Source organism: Herpailurus yagouaroundi, unplaced genomic scaffold (assembly GCF_014898765.1).
Source record: "Herpailurus yagouaroundi ecotype Mexico unplaced genomic scaffold, PumYag 213, whole genome shotgun sequence".
NCBI classification, from domain to species: domain Eukaryota; kingdom Metazoa; phylum Chordata; class Mammalia; order Carnivora; family Felidae; genus Herpailurus; species Herpailurus yagouaroundi.
The window spans coordinates 10,374,063-10,401,785 of record NW_024412444.1 but is presented as its reverse complement, the minus strand read 5'-3'; the positions used below and the strand labels follow the sequence as shown (position 1 = coordinate 10,401,785).

Sequence of the window (27,723 nt, the reverse complement as noted above, 5' to 3'; positions counted from 1 at the left end):
CGGCGCGTGGGGCGGCGCGTGTTGACAGCGGCGGCGGCGGCGGCGGCGGCGGAGCCGGGCGGGCGGCGGGAGTCGGCGCCTCTGGTTCCTGCCCCTGGTGTCGAGGTGGTGGCGGACTAGCGTCCCGGGATGGCCTTCATGGAGAAGCCGCCGGCCGGCAAGGTGCTGCTGGACGACACGGTGCCGCTGACAGCAGCCATCGAGGCGAGCCAGAGCCTGCAGTCCCACACGGTGCGCGGCCCGCCGGTTGGGCGGGCGGCGCGGGGCGGCCCCGGGCCGCGAGAGGGCTTCGGGCGCGGGCCGGACAGGGTCTCCTGGGCGGGGACCGGGGCCAGGGGTCGGTGGCCCAGGCCAGGAGGGCAGTGGCGTGGCGGCGGTTCTGGGTCAGGGGCCCCGGGGCCCAGGTGAACTCTGAGGTCGGCTGGGGTCTTGGGTGGGGGATCGCAGCCCCCTGGGCCAAGCTGGACGAGGGGCTCGGCGGTGCCGCTCCGAGTTGTAGGTGTTGGATTACCGGGCCCACCTTGGACTGGCGGAGTAAAGGGATCACTCGGGACCCTCTCTTCCACTTCTGCCCGCCGCCAGCCTTCTCCTTGGGGCCGCTGAGTTTCTCTGGCTTCAGCTGGGGATCTGAGTGGTGAGGATGAGGATGTATGTGCCTGACCAAATGGAAGTATGACTTTAGAGTCTACTTGTTGGGATAGCAGAATATAAGTGGTTGGCGTCTGCAGCCCCAGTTTCTATGCAGCTACTTGGCCTAAGCACCGGGAAATGGTGAGAGAGGCAGTCTGGGGTCCTGCTGAGGCAGGTGTACGAGTGTGCTGCTTCCCTCCTGTAACCTGCTCTTTAGTGGGCAGTGGTAGCATTCGTTTGAGTTTAAAATCCACTGGAGTGGCATAAAGGAGTAATAGGTCCTCATAGTAAACACTATTTCTGTTACATATACTGTCTTTTATAGGTCTTTAAAACCAGGGTTGTTTTCATTTGCCTGTACCTTTTTTTTTGAAAAGCATACTGCATTATAATTTACAAGCAATAAACCTAGGAACCAGCAAGAAAACGAGCTGCTAGCCAGTGGAACTTTGGGGAATAATGGGGAGAGAGAAATTCCTTAAATTGTAATGTTTTTGTCAGGTCACCAAATCAGATTCCGGCTCAGAGGCTTGTTTGTTTACCATTGCAGTGTGTTTGGGGTTCATCATCTGGAGGCTAAAGCCCCACAATAGCCTTCTGTTTCTCTTTTTGTTCAAGCTGTTCTGGTGACTTCAAAGAGATCTTTTATTCTGTTGTATTAAAGTGGGACTTTTTGAACCTCAGTTTCCTCTTCCGACAGCCATGCTTTGTAGGGTTTGGATTGTTCAAAGTGTTTCTTTCCAGTTAGTGAAATGGTTGTATTTTTTAAAAGTGCGTTTTATTTTGTTGTGCATATCTTTAATCCTGTTTTACAGACTTGTGAGAAGGCACTGTATAGGTCAGAATTTGTACCCTCTGTAATTTATGCTGAAGGGAGTATAGGTTAAGGGTCGAAATTTAGGGCAAGTAGTCAAGAATAAATTATGCTATTAAATTAGGTTTTTCACTTGACTCTTGGCAAGTAAAGCTTATAAACTTTCAGGGAGTAGGGTTAGTGTTTTATGTTTATTTTGTGCTGAAAGTAAAGAGATGCTTATATAAATGCTCACAGATCACTTCTTCCAGGAAGCATTCCATGAAGGCCACTGCCCCAAGCCCTGTGCTCCCCTCCACCTTACCCTAGATCAGTTTATTCTGTAATTACTTTTTTAGTTTTCCTCTCCTCCAGGTTATGAGAGGAGGGATACTTGCTTATTTTTGGGTCCCAGTCCCCGGTATCTGATAGGATTTCGTATGTGTTTGTTGAATGAATAAATAAATGAATTGCAACGTTACTTTGCCTCTTTTTTGTTTGTGTAAAATGGTAGTGGTGAAAATTGGAACAACATGGCATCTGAGGTGCTAAGTTAAGGGGTCAGTGCTTCAGCAAGGTGAAAGATGTAATAGGATTCCATTTTTATTGCAGAGCTTTGCTTTAAGAAATAAAATAATTTAGAGAATGGGAGTTCCTATAATGATGACTGAACACAAAAGACAATGACTCACAGGAGACCCATAGAGGCAGATGTGGTGGAGTAAAAAAAAACTGTAACATTGTCTTGCGTAATTTTTGACTGTTCTGTGTTCTTGTCCTTTTAGCTGTAGAATTGCAGCCTGAGAAATGTTGCATCAGCCCTGAACTTTATTGAGAAAATCATATGCTGATGCAGACTTTCTGGATTATTAGCTTATTATGAGTAAGGCCCTTTAAAGCAGGAACTGTTGGAAATTATGTTGGAAAGTAGTTGTTAATGGTGGTATATGAGAGAAAAGAGCATTGTTTTCTATTGGGAAAGTTGAAGGTGGCTTTCCTGCTTGTTAGCTGAAGGGAGATGGTGTCCCAGAAGCCAGAGGGCTATCCTCTCTTTGAAATGCTGAATATCTAGGAAGTAGCTCCTTGGCTGTAGGATAGAAACACACAGAGAGTATATAGTAGATGGCCTTTGAGTTGGAAGAGGCAAGTCCTTAATATGGTTTTGGGCAGATACTAGTTGGTCTGTGACACTGGTTGGGCAACTCAGAAAAGTAAACTTCTTGATGTTTAGTTTATTGTTCTAAAGGGGGTAATAAATGCCTGTTCTGCCTGCCTTCCAAGGTTATTACAAAGATCAAATGAAATAGTTTTTATGAAGTATTTGTGCATTTCTTTTCTTCTGTCTATTTACTCCTTGGCAAAATAATATCCAAAGGATTAAACACATTAAAATGTTATTATTGTAAATCAGCTAATTTCTGTCCATAGTTCCTTTCATTTATCAAGGTTGTTTAACTTTGGGAAACAGAATTTATAGCAGAAAATTTTAGGTTCATATGATTTAAAATTTATGGACTTGGGAGGGGAAAATTCTGTGGATTAGAAAATAGAGATGCCAGGATGAAAGGAACACAAGGTCACCATCAGAAAGTCATATTGGGATGAGAAATTGGCAGAAAGGGCACCACAGACTGGTAGATGATTCTGTTCCTGACTGTGGTTTGAATGATTTTATCTTCTCTTTTATGGAGCACAATGAATTTGGCTTCAGGAAATAGACCAGGCCTCTGCTGCAAGGAAATGAAACTTACATAAAATCAGAAGGGATTGTACTTAGGGAGAATGCTTTCCGCCTGGGATAGGAGGAAAAGGAAGGATTTTCCAAACAAAAGGAATTCGAATAAAAAGCCACACAGGTGAATTATGGGAAAGTTTGCAGGGACTAAGAGAAGACAAGGGAAATGTAGAAGTTCTTGGCTATGGGAAAGGGAAAACTTTTAAAATCAATGGACTGAAAAACTGCTTACCTAGCTGAAATAGAAACCAGAGGAACCCGACAGTTTTGGAGAGGGTTGTTATCAAATATGCTGGTCAATATGCTGTAGTGTGATAGTGCGTCATCTCAGTTTTCTCCTTTTAAAATACTCTCTGTGAGGTTCATCTGAATCAGGGCCCATTTCCTCCGCAGTTGGTGCACTTTGTTCTTCAGAAACAAAAGATAATTTTAGTGATATTTGAGGCATAACATTTTAAAAAACCTGTGGGAAAGATAATATTACATGTTGAGCTCTTTACTGAGAATCTTTACTCTCCTTGACCCTTTGACTTTTGGAAACTATTCCTGAAGAGTTTATTTATTCAACAGTACTCATTAATACAACAAAAATGTGCTGAGTGCCTACTGCGTGCCAGGCACATGCTGGAGATCTGGTGTTTAGCTAGACAGCTCCTGCTTTCACGGAGCTTTTGTTCTATAGGATACTGAGGTCTTCCGTTTTCCAAGGTATAGACAAGTCAGAGTCTTTACCTGTCATAACACAGACGGTTTTGAAGTTCCTTTTGTGACTTGCATTATTGAGCCTCAGCTTTTTAAGCAGTGACCTATTTTATAGTCTTTTAAACTCTATTCATACATCATCAGAATACCTATTCAAATGTGATGCCAAATTAGCAGACCTCATTGCTTTCTGAGCTTGACATTTTAAGGCAATCCAGTGCTCAGTATCAGGATCTATCTGGGCTTCCTTTTGGAATACTATTTGGATGTTTCTTTACAATTCCAAGTTATACTGAATACTTAAAAAAAAATTCCTTGAAGATACTCGCATAGGTAAATGCAGACTACATGGTAGTTAACTTGCAGCACTTTTTCATATTATAATAAGATAATAAGAGTTACTTTCTTGGAATCTAATCACTTGTCTTCTACTTGGTTATATATTTTTCACCACTTGTCTTTGAAACTTGTGATAGATGCAGTTGCAAAAGTCTGAGTTGGAACCTTTTAGATAATGGTAATTAGTTAATTTATTTTTTTTATTTTTATTTAAAAAAAAAATTTTTTTTTTCAACATTTATTTATTTTTTGGTACAGAGAGAGACAGAGCATGAACGGGGGAGGGGCAGAGAGAGAGGGAGACACAGAATCAGAAACAGGCTCCAGGCTCCGAGTCATCAGCCCAGAGCCTGACACGGGGCTCGAACTCATGGACCGCGAGATCGTGACCTGGCTGAAGTCGGACGCTTAACCGACTGCGCCACCCAGGCGCCCCAGTTAATTTAGAGATTGTAAGTAAACTGTTCCTATTGAAGAAGTCAATTTTTTGCAGCGTGATTTAGGGGCTGGTGATACTTAATCCCCATTTATCATCTCTTTTGAGAATTATCCCCCTAGCAAGATTTCTTGTAGTAGGAATACAAATAAGAAGCCAGCTATAGTTATTTGGAAGAAACATAGGATTCTGGGGCTGAAATTTATTTTATGAGAAAAGAGCTTATGTGTTTTGTTCCCTAGGGGATTATTGTAACTATCCACCCCTGTGTACACAGCTTCCATATGAATTGTGATCTTAAGATTGTTCAAAATAAAGAGGCCTCTGGGTAGCTAAGTCGGTTAAGCGTCCAACTTTGGCTCAGGTCATGATCCTGTGGTTTTGGGTTCGAGCCCCATGTTGGGTTCTGTGCTGACCAGCTCAGAGCCAGGAGCCTGCTTCTGATTCTGTGTCTCCCTCTCTCTCTGCCCCTCCCCACTCAGGCTCTGTCTCTCTCTCTCTCTCTCAAAGATAAATAATAAAAACATTTAAAAAAGAGTTCAAAATATAGATTTTTTTGTTTTCTTTTTTCTAAGTTTATTTTTACTTCTTTTGAGAAAGATACAGAAAGCAAGCAGGGGAGGGTCAGAGAGAGAAGGAGACGATTCCAAGCAGGCTCCATGCTGTCAGCGCAGAGCCTGATGCAGGGCTCGAACTCATGAAACCATGAGATCATGGCTTAAGCCAAGACCAAGAAGATTTTGACGCTCAACCGACTAAGCCACCCAGGTGCTCCAAAATATAGATTGTTGATTGATGATCTAAATGGGTTCATTTGGGCCAACTAAAACAAACCTGTTTTCTACTGCAAGCAGGTAGTGGTTCGTTTTCAAGCTCATAGAGGTTTCTAAGCAGCTTCCCATGAAATGAGACTCCTTTATGTTCTAGCTTTTGGCATCCTGGAGACAGGAGAGCTGGGGTCGAGCATGGTTTTAGAACTCAGAAGTGCTTGAGTGTGTGGGAGTGTTGTAGAAGGGAGGGTAATAGATTTTTTTCCATTGCTTTTTCACCTTAACTGGAAGTCATCCTTGTCAGTGACTTCTCTCACGCGTAATATGCACATAGTAAGGGAAATTAAAGTATGGCTGTCTTCAGAGGAGAAGACAGGGCCCTTCATTTTCAGCTTGAAACTTTTGACTAAGGACTAAGGGGCAAGCATTTGGGGGTAAACACTTGGACTTCTCGAGGGGAAGAGGTTGTGCAGATTGACCATTTAGTCTCCAGCTGATCTTGCTAACTACCAAATTTGGGATGAGCCTGGTCATTTCCCACTGAAGAGTAAGCTATCAAGTGTTTCCTCTTCCTAAAAGAGTACAGAGTAAGGGGAACTGCATTGCTACTGCTACCGTTGTCTTCAAATAATGAGTAGTTATTTTTTGGTGGCTAAGAGGGTGCTTCTATTAACATAGTGTTAGTTTGAGGAATCTATTGCAACAGGAGTGTTCCAGAAAAAAATTTTTTTCTCTTTAAGTAGGCTTCATACTCAGCATGGGGCCCAATGCAGGGCCTAAACTCACAACCCTGAGATCAAGACCTGAGCTGAGGTCAAGAGTTGGACAGTTAACCAACTGACCCACTCAGGTGCCCCAATTTTTTTTTAATTTTATTTATTTTGAGGGGGGTGCAGAGAGAGAAAGAGAGAATGAATCCCAAGCAGGCTCCGTGCTATAAGCTCAGAGCCCAACGTGGAGCTTGAATCCATGAGCCATGAGATCATGACCTGAGCCAAAACCATGAGTCAGATGCTTAACCGATTGAGCCACTCAGGCAGCCCCCCATTTTCTTTTTTTTTTTAGTAACTGCTTTATATAATTCACATACCATACAATTTACCCACTGAATACACAACTCAATATAAGTATATTCACAGAGTTGTATATCTCCATAATTAATTTTAGAACATTTTCATTACCCCAAAAGGAAGCCCCAAACCGTTCAGCAGTCACCCTGGGAAGTCTTAATAACATTGCAGGATGCTAAACTGAGGACATATTCTTAGTACAAGGTCTTTACCTCTTTGGGTTTAACTCCTTTCACGATGTTATCAGAGGGACAAATTCTCCATAAATGTGCATATACATGCTTAGATAACCTCCCAGAACCTCACTGAAGCCTGAAGCCTGCTCTTAGGCAATGAATCTTAGGGTAAGAATTCCTAAGCTGCAAACTTGGAGAATTAGCATACATCTAAACATTGCACCTTGCTTTAAGGAACCCTGGGTTTAGAACAATAGATGAATTATGTCCTGCTGGTGTGACAGAAATTGCTCTGGGTTGCACCTTGCCTCGTGCATTTAGTTGTAGGTGCCCAGATGACTTATTAGAGTAGTGCAAGGGAAGGGCAAAGGGCTCTGTGCTGGAAAGCAGGGCGTTTGTGCCCTGGCCAGCTCTCTGTTTATGACATCTAAACAAAGCTGCTTTCTTTTGTGTGGCTCATCAGAAACTGGTCATTTCTCCTCAGTTCAGTTGAGGCTGGTTTAGGGTGGGAAGAGGGAATGAATAGAGTGTTGGTATGGGGTAATCCTGGATCTAAAACATCAGAACCACCTGTAGAGGTGAAAAGGGAAAGCAGCGTCATTCATCAGGTCTTCCTTTGAGCCTGCCCCTCCCCCAGGTGACAGGTGACTGGTGCACTTTAGTCCCGCAGAGGGAAATGGAGCCTGAAGCGGGCCTGCTCACACCAGACCTCTAGTCAGGCCAAGGGTCTGGCAGGCATGACAGTACCCACTGTTCCACCAGAGCACAGGGAATGGCAGGGTGACACCTTGCCATGTTCGAGGCATCCCTGCGTGTGACCATGTAGGTCACCACGTCTGCCAGGAGCCTTCTGCTTGTTAATTCGTGGTACTTCGAGAGCTCCGGCCCTCCAATGGGCACTGTGGTCAGCGCTCGGATGCAGTGGTGAGCAGGCCCTACTTAGGAGCTCCTAGGCCGCTGAGCATCTGTGCGAGGAGGACACACCTGTGCCCCTTCCCACTCCTTAGATGGTAAGGGTCAGACAGGCAGCTTGTTCTGCGTCTGTCCATGTCTTTCTCTTTGAGGTTTTTTTTTTTCCTTCCCTCTAAATCCAGCCTTTCGTGTCTATGTATCGTTATTTTGATTCTATTTCAAACTAGCACATTCCCTAGCATATAGATAGTAAGCATTCAATAAATATTTGTTGAATAAATGAATTTGTTGTATGATTGCAGTTATCTGGGCTGTAGCTTCCTTCCTCTGAAATGCCCATTCAGCTTTATTGGTCCCCAAAGTGCCAGCATTTTACATACCTGTTATTTCTTACTACTTTGTTTTCTGTTTATATCATCTCCCTCCCACACATGTGAAAGTTTAAGGCAGGAGCAAAGAGACAAAACCTGAACAACCTCGGACAGATTGCTTTATCTCCTCAGCCTGTTTCTTTGTAAAGTGGGGATAGGAAGAGTATGTCAGTGCTGCTGTGAGGATTCACTGAGCTCACACATGGAACATTCCGAACAGAACTCAGCACTGAAGTATCAGCTGTTTTAATTTTAATTTTTTTTTCAACGTTTATTTATTTTTTGGGGACAGAGAGAGACAGAGCATGAACAGGGGAGGGGCAGAGAGAGAGGGAGACACAGAATCGGAAACAGGCTCCAGGCTCTGAGCCATCAGCCCAGAGCCCGACGCGGGGCTTGAACTCACGGAGTGCGAGATCGTGACCTGGCTGAAGTCGGACGCTTAACGGACTGCGCCACCCAGGCGCCCCCAGCTGTTTTGATGTAGTGTATTACCTCTGTATTTGCCAGAGCACTAGTAAGTTTTTAGGTACCAGTACTTGTTAGGCGCTCAAGTATGTTGAATGGAAAAAGGCGAATTCTTCATTTGAAAGTTTTTCTCACTGTTCACCGGGACTCCTTTGCTAACAAATTGCAAGAGAGACCAGTGGCATGTCAAAGAGCAACTCCCCTGCCTCCTTTTTCTTTTTCATTCTGAAGGGACACGTTTTGATAGCCAGGCTCGGGGGGATGCGGCACGGGGTCCCCTGAGGGCGGCTGCCTGGCAGCAGAGCTGGCTGCTGGTGTTCAGAGGTGGAAGAGGCAAATGGGCAGGCCACGGGGCCTGGCCACTGAACTGGCAGATGTGTTCCCAGAGGCCAGGCCTGAAGGGAAGGGGACCCCGGGCAAATGCCCATTTCAGCTCTTCACTTCCCAGCTTTTGTTCATCACCAGCATCGGCGCACACACATTTGACCTTTGGCAGCGGGGTGACAAAATAAAATAGAAAGCCCTCTGCTTTGTTCTTTCCCCTGCCACTTACTCTGCCAAGTGACCATGCCAGCTGACATTTGTGAGGGGGTGGGGGGCAGCTGACATCTTCAGAACGCTGCTTCCTGAGAAATGCAGTTATATTCTGTAGAGCCCTGCCAACTTCCTTTCCCCTAAGTGCCACGCACCAGCAGTCAGGCTGTGGGCACATACATCAGGTATGGGTGCATTTCACTCTCTGAAGCACGCAGTTTCTTTGTTGGAAAGCCACTAAGGTGTTGGGGATGCCAGCAAGCACCCACGAGGGGTCTTCTGCGAGCCAGGCACTGGGTCGTGTATTAAGATAAAAAGATGAATGAAGCACGGAGCTTACTCCTGCTAGAAGGGGACATAAGGTACTGAAAGTGCCAGTGTGCCCGGGAGCAGTGAGGGTGCGGTGTGAGTGCCTCCATCCACTTGGGTCCCCCTGGGAGTTTGGGCTTCACAGCGTTCCAGAGAATGGCTTCTAAATCTGCACTCCCCAGGCATTTGAACTTGTAGACTCCTTTCACAGTAATCCTGAATTGTAAAAAACAAAAAACAAAAAAACAAACCTCTGGATGTGATTTTGAATTAAAAATATATTTTATTCAGGGGCGCCTGGGTGGCGCAGTCGGTTAAGCGTCCGACTTCAGCCAGGTCACGATCTCGCGGTGCGTGAGTTCGAGCCCCGCGTCAGGCTCTGGGCTGATGGCTCAGAGCCTGGAGCCTGGTTCCAATTCTGTGTCTCCCTCTCTCTCTGCCCCTCCCCCGTTCATGCTCTGTCTCTCTCTGTCCCAAAAATAAATAAACGTTGAAAAAAAAAAATTAAAAAAAAATATATATATATTTTATTCAGATCGTTACATTATTAAAAATTAACATAATTTTGTGATCTGATTTACACTGTTTTTTTTTGAAACAGCAGCGGTGAGAATCGTGATAAGGTGAATATAGATTAAGGCACTGATAATGAGCATCTTCAGACAATTTGCAGAATCACCAATTTTGTGATGATTCTCACTTCTCATATTTCTCACTAACTTCTCACTTAACTCATATTTTACCATTGGCACTCCTAAAGCCTGCCTTTAGTCATGGTCCATTAATAGGTGTAAATGAAACCAAGTATGACTCAGAGCAAAATCAATTAAAAAGCTATGTAGTGGCCCAAACCATGCTAAACGAAAGAAACCACGAACACACTCATCTCTATGACTGCCCCCATGCTTTCTGCGTGTACACTTGGAAGCTCTTAGTCTGTTCGGGGTTAAAGGGAGAAAATATTTAAATAAATTGTTGATGTATTTTTTAAAAAGTAGAACTAGACACAGAAGCCTTTAACACGTAAATCCTTCCAGAGACCCTAGTTGTTCATCCTGTTCTAAACTGTTACTAATCCACCAGAAAGATCTTAGTTTAAAAACTAAAGCAGGGGCGCCTGGGTGGCTCAGTCAGTTAAGTGGCAGACTCTTGATTTCAGCTCAGGTCATGATCTCAACTGTTCGTGAGTTCAAGCCCTGCATTGGGCTCTGCTCCGAGCTCAGATCCTGCTTTGGATTCTCTGTCTCCCTCTCTTGGCCCTTCTCCCGCTCTTGCTCGCTCTCTCTCAAAAAATGAATAAATGTGAAGAAAAAAAAAACACAGAAAAACAGAAAAACCTGAAGCATGACTAGCTGTGTTCTCTGAGGCAAGGTTGTATTTGCAGACTTCAGGAGTTCATTCAGCAGATACTGCTGTAAGTATGGCCCTTGTTGCTGGCACCAGTCTAGGCACTGGGGGTGCAGGTTGAAAGACAGACGCGTTCCCTGCCTTTGTTCATTCCCAAAGGGTCTATTATGGTGGATTCTGGTGTGGGGTAAAAGATGGGAAAGGGAGACTGGCACCCGTTGTGGGGCTCCTTGGAGGTTAGGCTAAGGGGTCCGAACAGCAGTGAGAGACTTGAGCAGGTCTGTAGCATGTGGAAGAGGTATTTTAGGAAGCCTAGTTTGCTGGCAGTGAGTAGGAGTCTATGAGAAGAGTGAAGGAAGGGGAGAGGAGAGTCCAGGGAGGTAATGAAGCAGTGGGGTTAAAAAGGCCACATGAGGGGCGCCTGGGTGGCGCAGTCGGTTAAGCGTCCGACTTCAGCCAGGTCACGATCTCGCGGTCCGGGAGTTCGAGCCCCGCGTCGGGCTCTGGGCTGATGGCTCAGAGCCTGGAGCCTGCTTCCGATTCTGTGTCTCCCTCTCTCTCTGCCCCTCCCCCGTTCATGCTCTGTCTCTCTCTGTCCCAAAAATAAATAAACGTTGAAAAAAAAAATTAAAAAAAAAAAAAAGGCCACATGAGATCAGTGGCAGGAGGGAGAGAAGGACTGGAGAGAGGGAGGAACAGAACAGAGAGGTCTACTAGGTAGAGGCCATGAGGGAAACAAAGGCACCAGAAATGATTAGAGAAATAGTCCACGGTAAGTGAACAGTAGCTAGTCTTACCAGGAAGATCATGAGTCTGAGTTTGGTTCTAGAAAGTTTGAGTAGTACTGAAAAGGCAGCTGCACTTGCCATGTTAACAACCAGCATTGTTTAAGTACTTACTAGGTGCACAACCCTGTGGTCAGCTCTTTATGTTAACTTATCTCATTTCCTAAGTTGGACCAATGCTGCACCCAGGCAACCACTGTAACATATTCATCACGTATTGCCTTGATGCCTCTTTGCAGTCAGTATCCTTCCTCTGATCCCTGGCAGCTACTGATCTGCTTTCCATTATTGCCATTTCACCTTTTCTAGAATGTTATATGTAAATACATATTATAGGGTGTAATGTTTTGTGTCTGGCTTCTTTCACTTAGCATAAAGCTCTGAGATTCTCTCATGATGTTGCATGTTTCTCCTTACTGCTCAGTAGTTGTTATGCATTCATTAGCTGGTTGACATTTGGGTCATTTCTACTTTGGGGCTATTGTGAATAGTGATCTTATGACCATTGGGTACAAGTCTGTGTGGACATATTTTCATTTCTCCTGGGCCAGTATCTAGGAATGGAGTTGCTTAGTTTTACGATAAGTGTATATTTAACTTAATAAGGAATTGCCAAACTCTTCTAGATTCTTATTTGATCCTCATAACAATTCTGAATTGAGTTCACTATTATCCCCATTTTTTTAGTTGGGAGAAAATGAATGCATAGAGGGTCAGTAACTTCCTCCAGGCCATAGGGCTGGGGGTGGCAGAATGGTTTATAGGCCAGTGGACTTTGAGCCATCCCCAACCTGATCTGTTATTAGGACCTTCAGAGCAGTGGACCTGTTTGATGGCTCCACTAAGCCCAGGCCTAGGTGAGGAGGAGTTAGGGGTCCTCCCTTGAGCCACAGAACCAGACACTGATTTGGATTACCATTTTCTCAGTTCTCCCATCCTGGTTACCGAGGCGTGGAGTTAGTTCGTTACATGCGGTGGAGGTTTTAAGGCAGAGCTGTCCAATGGAAATGTAATGCAAACCACGTGTGTAATTTTAAGTTTTCTAGTAGCCACATTAGAAAAGCAAAAAGGAACAGGTGAAATTAATTTATATAATCTGTTCCTAACCCAATGTATCCAGAGTAATACTATTTCAATAGATAATCAATATAAAAACTAATAATATGTTTTATGTTTTTTATGTCATACAAAGTTTTTGAAACCTGGTGTGCATTTTACAATTACAACATACCTCAATTTGGACTAGCTACATTTCAGGTCATCAATAGCTACCTACAGCTTGTGGCTACTATATTGAACAGCCCAGATACAGACATTAAAAACAACATCCAGATGTATGGTTACTAATATGGAAAGAGATTCATTTTATGTTAAATGGAGAAAAAAGCAAGTCATATATGTTTCGTATGCTTATATTTTCACAAGTCTCTAATGTTTATATCTGCAAATAGTTTATACTGTCCAGTGGCCATAGGTAGCCACTTAGACTACTTAAATTTAATAAAATTAAATAAAATTAAAAATGCAGTCCCTTAGCCACATGTGCACAGCAGCCACTGTATTGGATGTCACAGACTTAGGTCAGTACTGTCTCCAAACTGCTGAACCAAGTAACAAAAGCTGAGCTAGAGCATAGAACCTGCTAGCCCTGCGACCAGTACGGCTTTGTGACCATTGAGACCCAGAGCCTTCATAGTTTTTAATAGTAAAGCACAGGAAAGAAGTGCAGCTGTTGTTAGAGTTTAGTAGGAGCATAGTGCGGAAACATAAACAGCCCTTGTCAAAGACTCTGTTCCATTTTGGTACAACGGAAATTAACCACCACTCACATTGCTGGGGACTCACTCCATAAACCTGACATCCACATTAGGTATGTTCATATAAAAATGTTCCTCTCTGCTTCTTCAGAACCTGCCTGATGTCCATGGTGGGGCTTATGTAGCATCGGGAAGATAAAATAATTTTTTCATATTTGTACACAGCTTCTGTGCGGTGCCCAGATTACGTTCAGCTCAGATTTACACAGACTGCAGTTTGTGAACGTGCAGGAGGAGGTGGGTTGCTTAGCGCAGAGGCAGTAAAGTCAGGAGACTAGGCCAGGAGGTATTTTGAGAGCTCTGCAGCTATTTCAACTGCTATTACCCAGGCCTGAGTTCCCGTACTTAATCTGCCCCTCTTTCCGGGCTTCTTCCTCACTTGAGGGACTGGTTCTGCCTGTTTAGCTGATCTCTATCCATCAAAATGAAGGGTGTATGATGTGTAAGCATCCTGCCTAAGGCCATAGAAGGAGGTAGGAACTGCTGTGTCCCTGGGTCAGACAGGCCTAGGGTGGAGTCCAGTCTCATGACTTCCTAGCTGAGTGCCCTTGTTTAAGGCATCTGTCCCTCTCAGAGAGGTGAGGTTCTTGTGAAAGAGAGGTAGCTGCAGATACCTCCAGGCAATCCTGGGAGACGGGATAAGCTGAGGGACAGAAGAATAAGTGTCCCCTAAACATAGCGGTTACTACCTTCAGCTCTGAAGAGATCGATGGTGGCGTAGTGTGCATAGTCACCTACGTGGTTATGATTGGAACTAGCATCTCAGGAGAATACGATGATGTTTTCAGGCGAGGTAGAATAAATTTATGTGCAGTCAGCCCTCCCTCATCCTTGGTGGTAGTGATCAGTTCTATTCTGTGGAAACCAGTAGGACTTTCCTGCCTTGATTCCCCGTAGTTTCAAGCTCCTCTCCCACCAAATATTTTACCACTCCTGATTCTAGTAGAATAATTAACTTATTTGACTTTCATCTTCTGTTTTTCCACTCTCTCCAGTACAGTAAAGATGCTGGTGAGTCATAAAATGACTGAAAGTTCCCTTGCCAAAGGAAAAAAAGATGATAGCTTGCATTTATCATTGATAACATACTGTGTCCTTATCTGAGCTCAGACAGTTTCAATCCTTACCACTCAGGCTTCTTTATTTGAAAGTAGCATGTTTTAAATTACATGTGTAGCAAACCAAGGAACTTTTAGAAAAATTATTTTTCCTGATTAGGAAAGTAATATATGTGCTCATTGAGGATAACCTGAAAAATATGAAAAAAATAACTAAGAGAATTTAAACCACACATAATTTCACCCCAGAGACAACTACCGTTAACATTTGTTATAGTTCTGTCTTCCTATCAATGTTATCACAGTTTTCTATCCTTTTTAAATATTTAACATTATAATGTACACCTTGCCCTGTGTAATGAAAATTTATTTTAATATACCCTTTTAAAGGCATGCAGATTCTTCTACTATATAGTTAAGCCATAAATAGCTTATCCATTGTCTTATTGCTAATATCTAGGCTCTTTAAGGGGAAGGCTTTTTACTTAGCCCCTTTAAAAGTGGGCAAATGGGCACCTGGGTGGCTCAGTCAGTTGAGCGTCTGACTTTTGATTTTGGCTCAGGTCATGATCTTAAAGTTTGTGGGATCGAACCCTGTGTCAGGCTCTGCGATGACAGCATGGAACCTGCTTCGGATTCTCTCTCTCCCTCTCTCTCTCTGCCCCTCCCCCACTTTCTCTCTCTGTCTTTCTCTCTGTGTCTCACAAATAAATTAATAAACATTAAAAAAAAAAAAAAGGCCTAGAAGGGGTGCCTGGCTGGCTCTGTCAGTGGCGCATGTGACTCTTGATCATGGGATTCTGGGTTCAAGCCCCACATTGGGTATAGAGATTACTTAAAATCTTAAAAATAAATAAATCTAAAAAAATAATAAAAGTGGGCATAGAAGGTGGGACAAGAGAGGCTGGAGTAATGGCATTCACTGTCAGAGATCAGAGACTGATAACATTGTTTCCTATGTTCAAAGAGAAGGGCTCCTTTATGCTGTTCCCTTGGTGCCCTTCACAGAGCTTTGGCCATCTCCTGTGCTTACTGAGTCGGGCCATGGTGTAGTCACCTGCACACACCTTATTATGCTTGCTATTTCTTAGCAGAAAAGAAAACTAAGTTACAAAGCCGGCCTCTGCTGGATGCTGTAAGTGTACAACCTCATCTAATATTTACTGCCATCCTGTTGGAAAGGTAGGATTTTGTAGATAATAAACTGAGGCCCAGAGATGCAGCAAAGTTAGGTCACAAAACTAGTAAGGGCCATTTGGGCTTTGAATTGGGTCTCTGTGACTGGGAAGCCAGGCCCTTTCCCCTGGGAGACTAGTGGTTGTGGCATGGGGAAAGATGGGGGAGGAGCACACAGTGTGGCTAGTCATCAGTCGCATCAACCTCGAGAAGGACTCCAGCAGCCTGACTTTGGGGCAGTAGCACATGGGGGCAGGCAGAGAAGGGGCCCCAGGAGGAGGAACACTTCACTCCCAGCAAGTACTCAGGTCGTTACCAGCTTAGGGCGTGAGGGTTGAGGAGGGGGCCTCCCTCGGATACCAGAGCCCACATAAAAATCATTATTTCCAACCAGATCAGAGTTTGCGTGTTTTCTGTCTTTTCTAGCCAGTGAAATATGTGGTGATTAGTTCTCTGAGGTTATGTTCACTGCATCTGTTTCTACACTTTTAGGGCGTCGGCCCAAGAAATGTGAGGATTACTGGAGGTCATATTTCATTTTTAATTACTACTTAATTGAGCCCCGGATTTTTGAGTTTTTTTCCCCTTTGCTTTGACTTAAGATGGAATTCATGGGTTCCCATTTTAGCAAATTATGTAAATTTGCTTTGGTGCCATTTAAGGGTCATTGTACTATAGAATGCTATAGGAGCTGCTGTTTAAAATGTATCCATTCTGTAGTCATGTCTGAGGCCAAAAGGATTTTTGAGTGCTTCTTTGCAGTGTTTCTCCTTGCTGGAACATCAGCTGTCTTTGAAGTTGGGTGTGGCGAGCAGCTCCCCTGGCTGGGCAGGAGACTGTCCTGCAGAGGAGACCATGGACTTCAAAAGGCCTGGAGAAGGGAGAAGCATATGCTAAATAAGGCGGTGGCTCTCACTGCAGGCATCAAAGCAAATTTATGATGTGTTCCTTGTCCCTTCTGTGAACACAGAATAGAAACCAGAGAACTTGTTTTGCATAAAGGTAAAGCGCGCAGTTCTATGATTCAGTTAGATTTATTTATTTATTTATTTATTTATTTATTTATTTATTTAGAGAGCGTGCGCTCACATGCGCAAGTTGGGGAGGGGCAGAGAGAGAGAGTCCCAGGTAGGCTGTGCACTCTCAGCTCAGAGCCCAACATGGGGCTCCATCTCACAAACTGTGAGATCATGACTTGAGCTGAAATCAAGAGTCGGATGTCTAACTGACCGACCCACCCTGGTGCCCTGATTCAGTTAGATTTTAAATGAACTTTATTTCACTTGGTTGAAAAGGAGATACAGTTGGCTTCACTCACCTGCACAAATTTAGGTTAAGATAGTGGAGATTCATCAAATGCCTTTAAAAACCCTAATGCTTTCATTTGTTTTGGGGCAGGTTTTGCACATTATATAATAAAACAAAGGTACATTTCAGCACTGGAAATCTACAAATGAAACAATAAATAATGAATACTTAGCAGAGTAAGGAGTAATCATTAATTCTAAGTGAAATATTAAGAATTGTAAGCAGCCAGGCAGGTGGCTGGTGAGCTGAGCAGAAGTCCTGCGACTGAGAATTTTCCCAGAAACCTGGCTGTCCCTTCAGGGTGATGTTGCCCTCTGCCCATGAGCTGCAGCTGTTGTGCTGTGTGATACCATGGGGTTGAATATTGAGTCCACTGAAGGGATAATAAATCAGGGCTTGGGAGATCCACAGAGACTTTCTTTTTTAAAAATATTTTTCTTTTTTATTATTTAAGGATAGTTGACATACAATGGTATATTAGTTGCAAGGGTACAACATAGTGATCCAACGTGTCTATACGTTACTTAGTGCTTATCAGGGTAAGCATAGTCATCATACGATGTTATTATAATATTATTGACTATAGTCCCTATACTGTACTTTTCATCTTTGTGACTTATAACTGGAAGTTTGTACGTCTTAATCCCCTTCACCTATTTGCCCATACCCACAGCCGCATGGAGATTTTCTTGAGCATGCTCTTTGACTTTTCCTTGATGTACATGCACATGAAAAAGAGCAACATGCTTCTTCCTTCCCGAAGGAGCAATCAATCTGTTAACAAATGCCCACCAACTGGTATTTGCTGCACTTCTTATTGGCCTGACCTTGTGGTGGGTGCTGTTTGCAATACAAAGAAATGTGTGATCCTAGCCCTTGAAGAATTTAATTCAGTTGGAGAGATCCTCCCCCCCCACCCCCATCTACCCTCCTTCCCCAGACACAGGTAGATATAGGACAAAAATAGCAGTAATGTGATTAAACAGCCAACCTTCCCAGGTGTTGACCTGCGAAGAGGGGAGTAGATAGGGGTGTTTAGGGTACCCAGAGTCTGACTGAGTAGAGGAAGGTTTGAGTAGAAGGAACAGGTTAGGACACTGTAGTTAGGTGATAGCAGAACATGGAAGCTAGGCTAAGGAGTTGGGTTTTATTCTGTGGCCAGTGGAGCCTGAAAGGTTCCCGAGCAGGGAAAGGATAGTGTTGGATGTTTAGCGAACTCACATGTGCTCAGCATTCTTTGCGGGCCTTCCTTTGAAGGGAAAGTGCCAGGAGGAAGCGGATTTGGGGATGAATACAGGGGAGCGATATGGCTAGTGGGTAGTGGAGACGTGGCCTCCTATCCCAGATCTATAACTTTCTAGTCAAGGCATTTATCCCTTCAGAGACTCATTGCCCCCAGCTGCAAAGTGAGGGTAATGGTTCTTCCTTACTTGTTTCAAAGGGCCATCTCCAGATGGTTCGATGGTTCTACCACTACAGGGCCCAGTGTGGGGACCCCCGCAGGGCTCAAGTTAGGTACATACTGTACCCTTGAAGAGGTGAGGAGGGTGGGGAAAGAGGAGGCTGTGAGGTTTGGTGGGTGCTTGGTTCATTAGTTTCCTTCCTCTCTTGAGAGGGTTTTTATTTTTGCAGTGTGAAGCTGCTTCCTATTTAAGAAGTTTTAGAACCATGGTTCTCACCCCTGGCTGCACATTACAATCACCCGGGAACTTTTAGGCCCTACTAATGCCTGTGCTTCCTCTCAGAGAAGCTAAATTAGAGTCTCTGGGAGGTAGGGCTGAACCATAGGTATGGTTTTTTGTTTGTTTGTTTGTTTGTTTGTTTGTTTAGGTTCTCTAGGTGATTTGGGGTGCCTGGGTGTCTCGGTTGAGTGTCCAACTCTTGATTGCAGCTCAGATCATGATCCCAAGGAGCCTGCTTGTGATTCTCTCTTTTCCCTCCCTCCCTCTTTTCCCTCTCTCCCTCTCCCCTAATGCTGTGCTGTCTCTCTCTCTCTAAAAAAAAAAAAAAAAAAAAAAAAAAATGGTGTAAGTTCTCTAGGTGATTTTAGAATGCAGCAAGCAGGGTTGGGACCCTCTGTTTCAGATATAGTGATGTGGGGACACTGACATGTAAAATACCTCCAAACAGCTGCCTTTGTCTCTCTGTGCTTTGAGTCTCTGAGTAAACCTGATTATCTATGCCAAAAGGGAAGGGAGAAGAATTAACTGGGTTAATCTGGTTTGAAGGTTTGCTGAAGTTTTGGTTTTAGCTCCTTTAACACTTTTTTTTTTTTTTTTTCAAAATGAACTGTGTTTATAGTCTCAGTAAGGTCATTTGGGGCCAGACAGATTCAAAATAAGTTTTCCTCCTCAGTGTTTCCTAAAATGTCATCCAACCAAGGCATCTTTGGATATCAGCTATTGTGCAGGGAAATAAATCTTCAATACTTTTTTGAGAACTCAGAAAACAAAATGCCAGTGGGGATGCTTGCTTGGAAAATGGCCTATGTAGGAAGCGTTAATCAACAGTTGTGGAACCAACAGCCCCAACCCTGCCCCTTCCCCCCTCAGGATAGGAGTCAATAGATCGACATCACTAGAAATGAACCACCTGAGTTCCACCAACTAGTGAGGACCCCCATCTTTCAGGGCTGCAGGAAAAACTCAGGGCCCCCCCCCCCCCCGCCAGGTCACTGAGCACTGCTGGCCATGCCTGGCAGGTTGGAAGGTCTTGGGAATCAGGTATTTGGGTCACACTCCCAGTCAGCTGCTTCCTAGTTGTGCGACCTTGGACAGCTCACTTAATTTGTTGAGCTGGACTGAGATCTCCCCTCTAGGCAGCTGTGAGGATGGAATGAGAAGTATGGAGTAAGGGGCTTAGCAAGGTTCCTAGAACCAGATTGGTCCTCATTTTGTTACATCTCTCTTCTCTAACCTCACTTAAGTCAGAAATTACGTGGTCCTGATGCCTTTCCAGTTTGAAGAACTTCACACCAGACCACACTGACCAGCGCAATGCTCACATGCCAGGGCTTGACAAGGTAGCCACCCTGCCCCGCCAAGATAAAGGGTGTGGTATTGTGAGGAGGGGCAAGAAGAGGGCCCTTTGGGGGAAGTGGCAGCAGATGGCAGGGTTTGGTGACAGGCCGAGATCTGTGTGACTCAGGGCCGCACCCCGCAGCTCCTAGCTCTCCCTTTGTTGCCTGATGGGCCTTGGCGGTTTATTGTCTCTTTTATACGTGCTGCAGTTTCCGTTCCACATCAGAGACGGTGGTAAAGATGGGAATGATTCACTGGAAGATTCTGGGCTGCTGACTCCAGCTCGGGAGGAGGAGGCCTGACTTCAAATGTTGGGTTTCTATTAGTCTCCAGGGCGCACTCCTCTCTGCTTTAATAAGAGCTACAGCCTGGTTGCAAGCAGTGGACAGCTGTGCTGTGTTTAGTTTACAAATTGGAGATTTGAGGTGAAAGTACTTCCTTTTGGTCAAGTGGATGGTGGTACCAGGCAAGCTAAAAAAATTCAAATGTTTTGTAGTTAGGGACCACCTTGTTTCACTAAAGTGGAATAAAAATATTTCTGAGCAGAGGCACCTGGCTGGCTCAGTCAGTAGAGCAACTCTTGATCTTGGGGTTGTGAGATCGAGCCCCAGACAGGGGGTAGAATTTACTTAAAAAAAATATGGAGATATATATATATATATACACACACACACACACACACACACACATATATACATATATATATACACATATACACACGCATATGCATATATACACATATATACATGTATACATATATATACATACATATATACATTTATATATACATATATACACACACATATATATATTCTGAGCAAAATCATCTCATATTGCCCACTGTCTTTCTTTAAAAAAAAATTTTAACGTTTTATTTATTTTTGAGACAGGGAGAGACAGAGCATGAACAGGGGAGGGTCAGAGAGAGGGAGACACAGAATCTGAAACAGGCTCCAGGCTCTGAGCTGTCAGCACAGAGCCCGACGTGGGGCTCGAACCCATGGACCGCGAGATCATGACCTAAGCCAAAGTCGGCTGCTTAACCGACTGAGCCACCCAGGCACCCCAGCCACTGTCTTTCTGTATCTATTACCACATGGCAGGTGGGACCTGGGGGCTACAGTGGAACCTGAATGTGCCTTAATGTGTTTTTACACAATGGGTGGTGCTTTGAGGCTGCCAGTAACTAAGCAAACTCTAGGTGGACATGTGTGTATTACAAATGGTGTTGTATGTGAGGTACCAGTGGGCCAGGGGCTATGGCCAAGGGCAGATGATGGCAGAAGTAACCCTAGCACCATCCTGCATCCCAGGCCTTCATGGACTGGGACTACTGGTTTATCAATACACCTGAATCCAGGCTTCTTGGCACTTCTTGCCACTATTGACATTTGGGGCCAGGTAGTCCTTGGGTGGGAGTGGGTGTGGGGGTGGGAGTAGGCTGTCCTGTACGTTGTAGGTGTTTAGTAGCATCTCTGACCTCTATCTACTAGATGCTAGTAGCACTCCCCCATCCCCTGCGACAACTAAAGATGTCGCTAGACATTGCTAAATGTCATTTGAGTCAGAAGAATCACCTTCTTTGGAGATCACGGACCTAAATATAAAGAATGTCTTGGCAGGAACATTAATGAGGATATCATTTTGGCTACCACAGTCTGACACCATGACCCAGGCATTATCTTTTAGTTACTGCTTCCTTTCTGCCAAATGCTTTTCCCAATCATTATTATGTGCCATTTTATAAACAAGTTTTTTTTAAAGACAATATAGTAATCTTAATCACAATAATAGACAAATTTATAGAGTATCAGTAAAGAGGCTTCAGGAATACCTTAGCGAGGATACTATTAGCCTGAGCTCACACTCTCTTTCTCAAAAATAAATAAATAAACAAGAAAAAAAATAAAGGCACATGGAAGACTAGAACACATAATTGTTACTGTCAATTTGAGGGAGAGGGAAGAGGAATAAAGGGCAGGGAACATATATAAAGGAGTACAATAGGAAGATGTTTGCCAGTTGAATGGTATATAACCTATTCTGGCACAAATATATGTTCAGGAAATTCTGAATTTTATTTGTTCTATTCTATTCTGTTCTATTTTATTCTACTCTTTAAGTAACTCTACCCTCAGTGTAGGTCTCAAGCTCCTGACCCCAAAATCAAGTATTTTGAGACATGTATTTAGAGACAAGATACACTTGTCACATATTTAGAGACACGTTTAAAAAAAAATCTAAATTGTGTTTCTTCAGAAGGAAGGAATGGAGGGGCGCGAGGCTGGCTTGGTTGTTGGAGCACGTGACCCTCCAACACATGTTGGAGCATGTGATCTTGGGTTTGTGAGTTCGATCTATCTCCATGTTGGGTGTGGAGATTGCTGAAAAATGGGATCTTAGAAGAAGAAGAAAGCAAGAAATGGGGTCAAACTGTACATTTTTTTTAACATTTATTTATTTTTTTTTTAATGTTCATTTATTTTTGAGATAGAGAGCACAAGCTGGGGAGGGGCAGAGAGAGAGAGGGTGACAAAGGATCTGAAGCTGGCTATGTGCTGTCAGCAGAGAGCCCGATGGGGGGCTCGAGCTCATAAACTGTGAGATCATGTGCTGAGCTGAAGTCAGACACTTAACCAGCTGAGCCATCCAGACACCCCAGAACTGTATGTTCCTTGTTCAGACTTACACCCCAACATGGAAGAAGCACAGGCACTGGAACACTGTGGGTGCTTAGTTGATGTTTGCAATTGGCAGCAACATCTTTGTAAAGCGCAGGTCTGAACTTCAAACTCAAAGAATATAAAGCAAGACATCGGTGTTTACTTAGCACCTACCAAGTGCCCAACATTGAACTGGAATTTTTAAAATTACTATTATTCCTCTGGTAAATCATAGTGAAATAATAAATGTTAGAAGTATTTTTGAGAATTAACATTTTCCCTCAATTTTAGACCTGAAAAGAGCTTGCCTATGATGTAGTTGTTTGGAAGTATTCAGTTATATGTGCTAAATTCAGCTTTACTCTAAGAATGTTAAAAGCTCAGAAAATTTGCCAGTAAGACAATTCTGGAAAAAATGAAAATTTCCAAGCTAAAGGATTGATCCCCAAAATGTAAGAATGTCATATGGTTTCAGCATTTTCTCTTTATGTATTCAGAAATAATTGCATTAGCATGTTGCTTAAGAGATTTGTCACACCACACAAATAACTCTTAAAACATTTATTTTATATCCCCATATGAAACCAGCTAAACATAGATTCCAGATACACCATTGATTCACTCATAATTGAGTGGATATTGTTGAATTACCATGTTTTATATATTCCTGAGAAGACAGGAATTTCTGCTATGTGAACTTCATCAACCTTTGCTAAATAAACAGAATGGAAATGAATGATAGTGTAATATGATCTGTCTTAAAATCCACTTACCAGGTTAACAATGCTTACTTGGCTTTGTTTTCTAAATAACCTGTTTAAATGAAAATTAATTTGGTAGAAAGGATTTACCGAATACTGTGTTGATAAGCATGTGTTGAGTAGTGACTACAAGTAAATCACACCATCCGAGGATATTAAAATGATTCTGAATATTTGAGGAAAAAATGTTAACATTCTTTATATGATTTAATCTATACCTTCATCATGATTCCCTGTGTATATAAGCAGAAGGATGGACTAGGTCTGTGTTTCCTGCTTACTTATTAGTAAGAATTACTGGGGAGGCTGTAAAAACATCTAATTCCTAGGTTTCTAGCCTAGAGATTCTGATTTAGTATGTCTGGTGCAAAGTCTGGGAATGTGTATTTTTAATACCCTCTCTTCTCCCTGCTCCGGAGCAGGGAGATAGATGTTAATAATCAGGCCGGTTTCTGGCCTGGAATCAGGGGGTCACTGGACCTGGAATGCCATCACTGCATCTCTATTCCACCTTTCACCTGTTTTCTTAATCATGGCCTTCTCTAGCTGACGAAGCATATAAAATGGAAACTCTGAACACTGAAACTCATGGATCTTAGTCTTCTTTTTTCTTTTTTTAAATTTATTTTGAAAGAGAAAGAGCATGGGAGGGGCAGAGAGAGACGGAGAGAGACAATCCTAGCAGGCTCCACTCTAACATGGCTCCAGTGTGGGGCAGGAACCTATGAACTTTGAGATCATGACTTGAGCCCTGAGCTGAAATCAAGAGTCAGATCTTAACCAACTGAGCCACCCAGGTGCCCCTGGATCTTGGTCTTCCGATTGCTACCACAGCTAGTTTTGAATGCCTAAGGTTAAACTTTTTATTTTAGATAATTGTGGATTTACATGCAGTTGTAAGAAATAATGCAGAGAGATCCCATGTATCCATTACCCAATTTGGTTCAATGGTAATGTGTTATAAAACTGTAGTACAGTATGGCAATCAGTACATTAGCATTGATACAGTCAAGATATCGATTTAAATATCTCTCATATCTTAGTGTGTTCAGGCTACTATAACAAAACACTATGAACTGTGCGGCTTATACACTACAGAAATTTATTTCTCACAGTTCTGGATGTTGGAAGTCTGATATCAGCGTGGTTGCCTTCTGGTGAGGGTCCTCTTCCTGGTTCATAGCTGACACCTTCTCAAAGTATCCTCATGGTGGAAGGAGCAAAGAACCCTTCTGGAGCCTCCTCGATATGGCACTAATCCCATTCATGAAGGCTTCACTCTCACAACCTAAGAACTTTCCTCAGGTCCTGTCTCTTAATACCATCATTTTGGGGGGCATTTCAACATGAATTTTGGGGGGACACAATCATTCAAACCATAGCACCTCACTTTCTATAGCCACACCTGCTTCCCTCCTCCACACACCCTACTACCCCAGCCTTAACTCTTAGCAGCCACTAATCTGTTCCCATTTCTATAATTTTGTCATTTCATGAATGTTATATAAATGGAGTCATGTAGTTTATAATCTTTGGGGATTGGCTTTTTCACTCAGCATAACTCTGGCAGTTCATCCAAGTTGTGTGAACCACACCTTTTTGTTTCTAAGTGGTTTTCCATGATATAGATGTAACAAAGTTTAACCATTCCCCTGTTTAAGGACATTTGACTTTTTTTTCCTAATTTTGGACTGTTACTAATAAAGCTGCTCTGATCCTTCGTGTACAATCTATGTATGAACACAAATGTTCATTTCTCTCAGATAAATGCCCTGGAGTACAATTACTTGGTCATATGATATTTGCACATTTAATCTTTCAAGAAACTGCTAAATTGTGTTCCAGAGTGACTGTGCCATTTTACATACCCACTGGCAATGCATGTGTGGTCCACTTTCTCTGGATCCTAGTCAGCATTTGGTATTATTTTTTGTGTGTTTGAGTCATTTTGGTTGGTGTATGGTAATATCTCATTCTGGTCTTAATATGCATCTACTTGATGACTAGTGATATTGAATATCTTTTCATGTACTTATTTGCCATCTATATATCCTCTTGAAAAGAATGTGTATTCTGCTGTTGTTGGATGGAGTGTCCAACAATGCTAATTAAATCTGCTGGTTTGATGTATTGTTGTGGTGTTGTTGAGTTCTATATTGTTCCTGGTTTTCTAATTGTTCTATCAATTGCTGAGAGAGGGGTATTGAAGTTTCCAACTATAATCATGGATTTGTCTATTTCTTCTTTCAGTTCCATCAGTTTGTACTAATTCTGGCGTTGGGTACATACACATTTAAGATTTCTATGTCTTGCTGGTGGATAACGTTTTATCTTGATGTAATATCCTTCTCTGTCTCTAGTAATTTTCTTTGTTCTGAAGTGTACTTTATCTGATATTTCCACTTATATTTTTGATCCTCTGATTTGGGCATTTTATAACTGAGGCTCTTTCCCCCCTCTTTTTTAGGAATATATCATTCGGGTGCAAAGAGGAATTTCTGTAGAAAACAGCTGGCAGGTAAGCTTTTTTTTTTTTTTTTCTTTTGTCATTAGAAAATGTTTATATGTTTAAAAGTCTGACTCGGGGCATCTAAAAATCTGGAAAAACCAAAACATGGTTAAGTATGAATCCTGTTTCTTTTAGATATAAACCTTCAGCTTTAAGATAAGTATTATAATATAAAAGGCTTTTCTGTTTCCAGTTGTTTGGTTTAATTTGTGTATGATGTTACCACAGAGAGTATCTATGAATTTGTTCCCCAGTTTGGCCCAGAGTAGGATAGATAGATAGTAGGCAGATTCCTGGTTTTGTTCTTAGTAATTCACACCTCCTCCCCTGCAGCCATGGTGTGGGTGGGGAAGGTTAGAGTTAAGTCCATCAGGTAGAAAGGCTAGATAGCACCTTGGATATTGTACAGCTTGGACACTGCATTTCATGGACTCCCAAGTCTGCTCATGGGCAAATGCTAGTGCCAGTTCCCTCATTGTGTGTAGGTGAGGGTTACCTTACAGCCCCAGGGTCTGCTCTCCTCAGGGGTGACCTCAGAAAGAAAAGAAAAAACTTCCTACCTAGATCCGGGTGTCCTTTCTATGTCAGTTGACTTTCAGAGGGTGGCTGACTTCTGTATAGGGGCCATTTCTGTGCAGCCTAGTAGGTAATTATAATGACCCTCCTCCTCTCTCATCTACAAAAAAAATCTTACCTTGTGCTTCAGGCTTGAACTTTCTCTCACCCTAAGTAGTCTTGGACCACAGTGGCCCACACTTGATCTTTCCCCTTTGCCTGAAATTTCAAATGCTTTTTGTTTCAATAATTATACTATTTAACATCTAGTGAGCATTTCTTCTAGGCACTGGTTCAAGCACATCGATTCACCTAACCTTTAAAAACATTTCTATACGATTGTATTACCCCATTTTACATACAAGAGGTAAGTAACTAGTCCAAGGTCATACTCAGATCAGTGACAGAACAGGGTTGGGATTTGCATATTCTCTGTGATTAACCGCTGTGCTACCTTTTGCTCCTTTGTATTTATCAGGGATGGCCTTGTATTTAACTCTCTGATGTATATTCAACAAGCAGGGCAACAGCCTTGTCCTACCAGAAGAATGAATCCTTGAGGCAGTTTTCTAGATGCAATGCATTAGAATCCTTGGGATACTTAACAGAAATGTAGACTCTTGGGCCCCACCCTGGACCTACTGCAAGAGATTCTCTGAGGGTGGAGTCCTAGATGATCAGCAGGTAATTCTGCTCACTAATATTTGAGAATCATCAATAAAAGTTGAAGTCATACCATTCAAAAGCAAAATAATTTCCTTGCCCAGAGCCTGAAGAACTAGTGGAATTTGATTCTGGCCCAAGCAATGGCATCAAGCAGAACTAAGAAAGAATGTATAGACAATGGAAGGTGAACGTCTGCTGGGAGGGAAATGCAGAGAATCTGGGAGAGGTATGGCCTCTCTGCCTGCAGATGCAGTCCTGTCTCTAGAATGGTGGGATCTTAACTGGGGGAAGTTTTATCCAGGGCAAGGATGAAATGGCCTCAAAGCTATCCATTTCCTTTTACTTTGATTTCATGTTCAGTAAAACTTTTTTTGGGTAAATCATTAATTCATCTTTCCAGATGCCTGGTTAATGAGAAGGATATTGAAAGGACTATTCACTCTGAAAACAAAATCATTCTCTCTTACCTGTTGGCATCTTGTGTGTTTGGCTGGCATTAACCAGTTTTGTATGACCCGGCCAACTCTGGGTCTGTTTTCTGGGCCTGTCTAGTTAAGCAAGTTAAGCACCAGGTATGAGCCCTCCTACGCTTAGTGCAAATGCCTGAGCTCTAGAATGTCAATAAATATTAAATAAGGAAATGAAAAGAGATGGTCTTTGCCAAATGAAAACACCACTGTCTTGTCTTACAGATTGTGAGGAGATACAGTGACTTTGATTTGCTGAACAACAGCTTGCAGGTAAATATTTGAAAACACTAATGACACACGTTCATTGCTTGGGCTGTCTTAGAAATTAGTTGGAAATGACGAT

General features: G+C 42.9%; 1 protein-coding gene across 17 annotated transcripts in view; it reads left to right on the top strand.

Moving 5' to 3' along the window:
- Positions 1-31: 31 nt before the first annotated feature.
- The window catches only part of PXK (PX domain containing serine/threonine kinase like), a 74,937-nt gene continuing 47,245 nt past the window's right edge, over positions 32-27,723 (top strand). For 14 of the 17 annotated variants that reach the window (XM_040454628.1, XM_040454627.1, XM_040454625.1 and 11 more), the window contains exons 1-3: positions 33-231; positions 25,648-25,698; positions 27,603-27,650. In XM_040454628.1, the coding sequence (XP_040310562.1) occupies positions 130-231; positions 25,648-25,698; positions 27,603-27,650 (201 nt within the window). In that variant the 5' untranslated portion in view covers positions 33-129. Of the gene's footprint in view, positions 232-25,641; positions 25,699-27,602; positions 27,651-27,723 lie in introns of those variants that run through there. The other 3 variants (XM_040454643.1, XM_040454642.1, XM_040454641.1) reach the window with 2 other exon arrangements.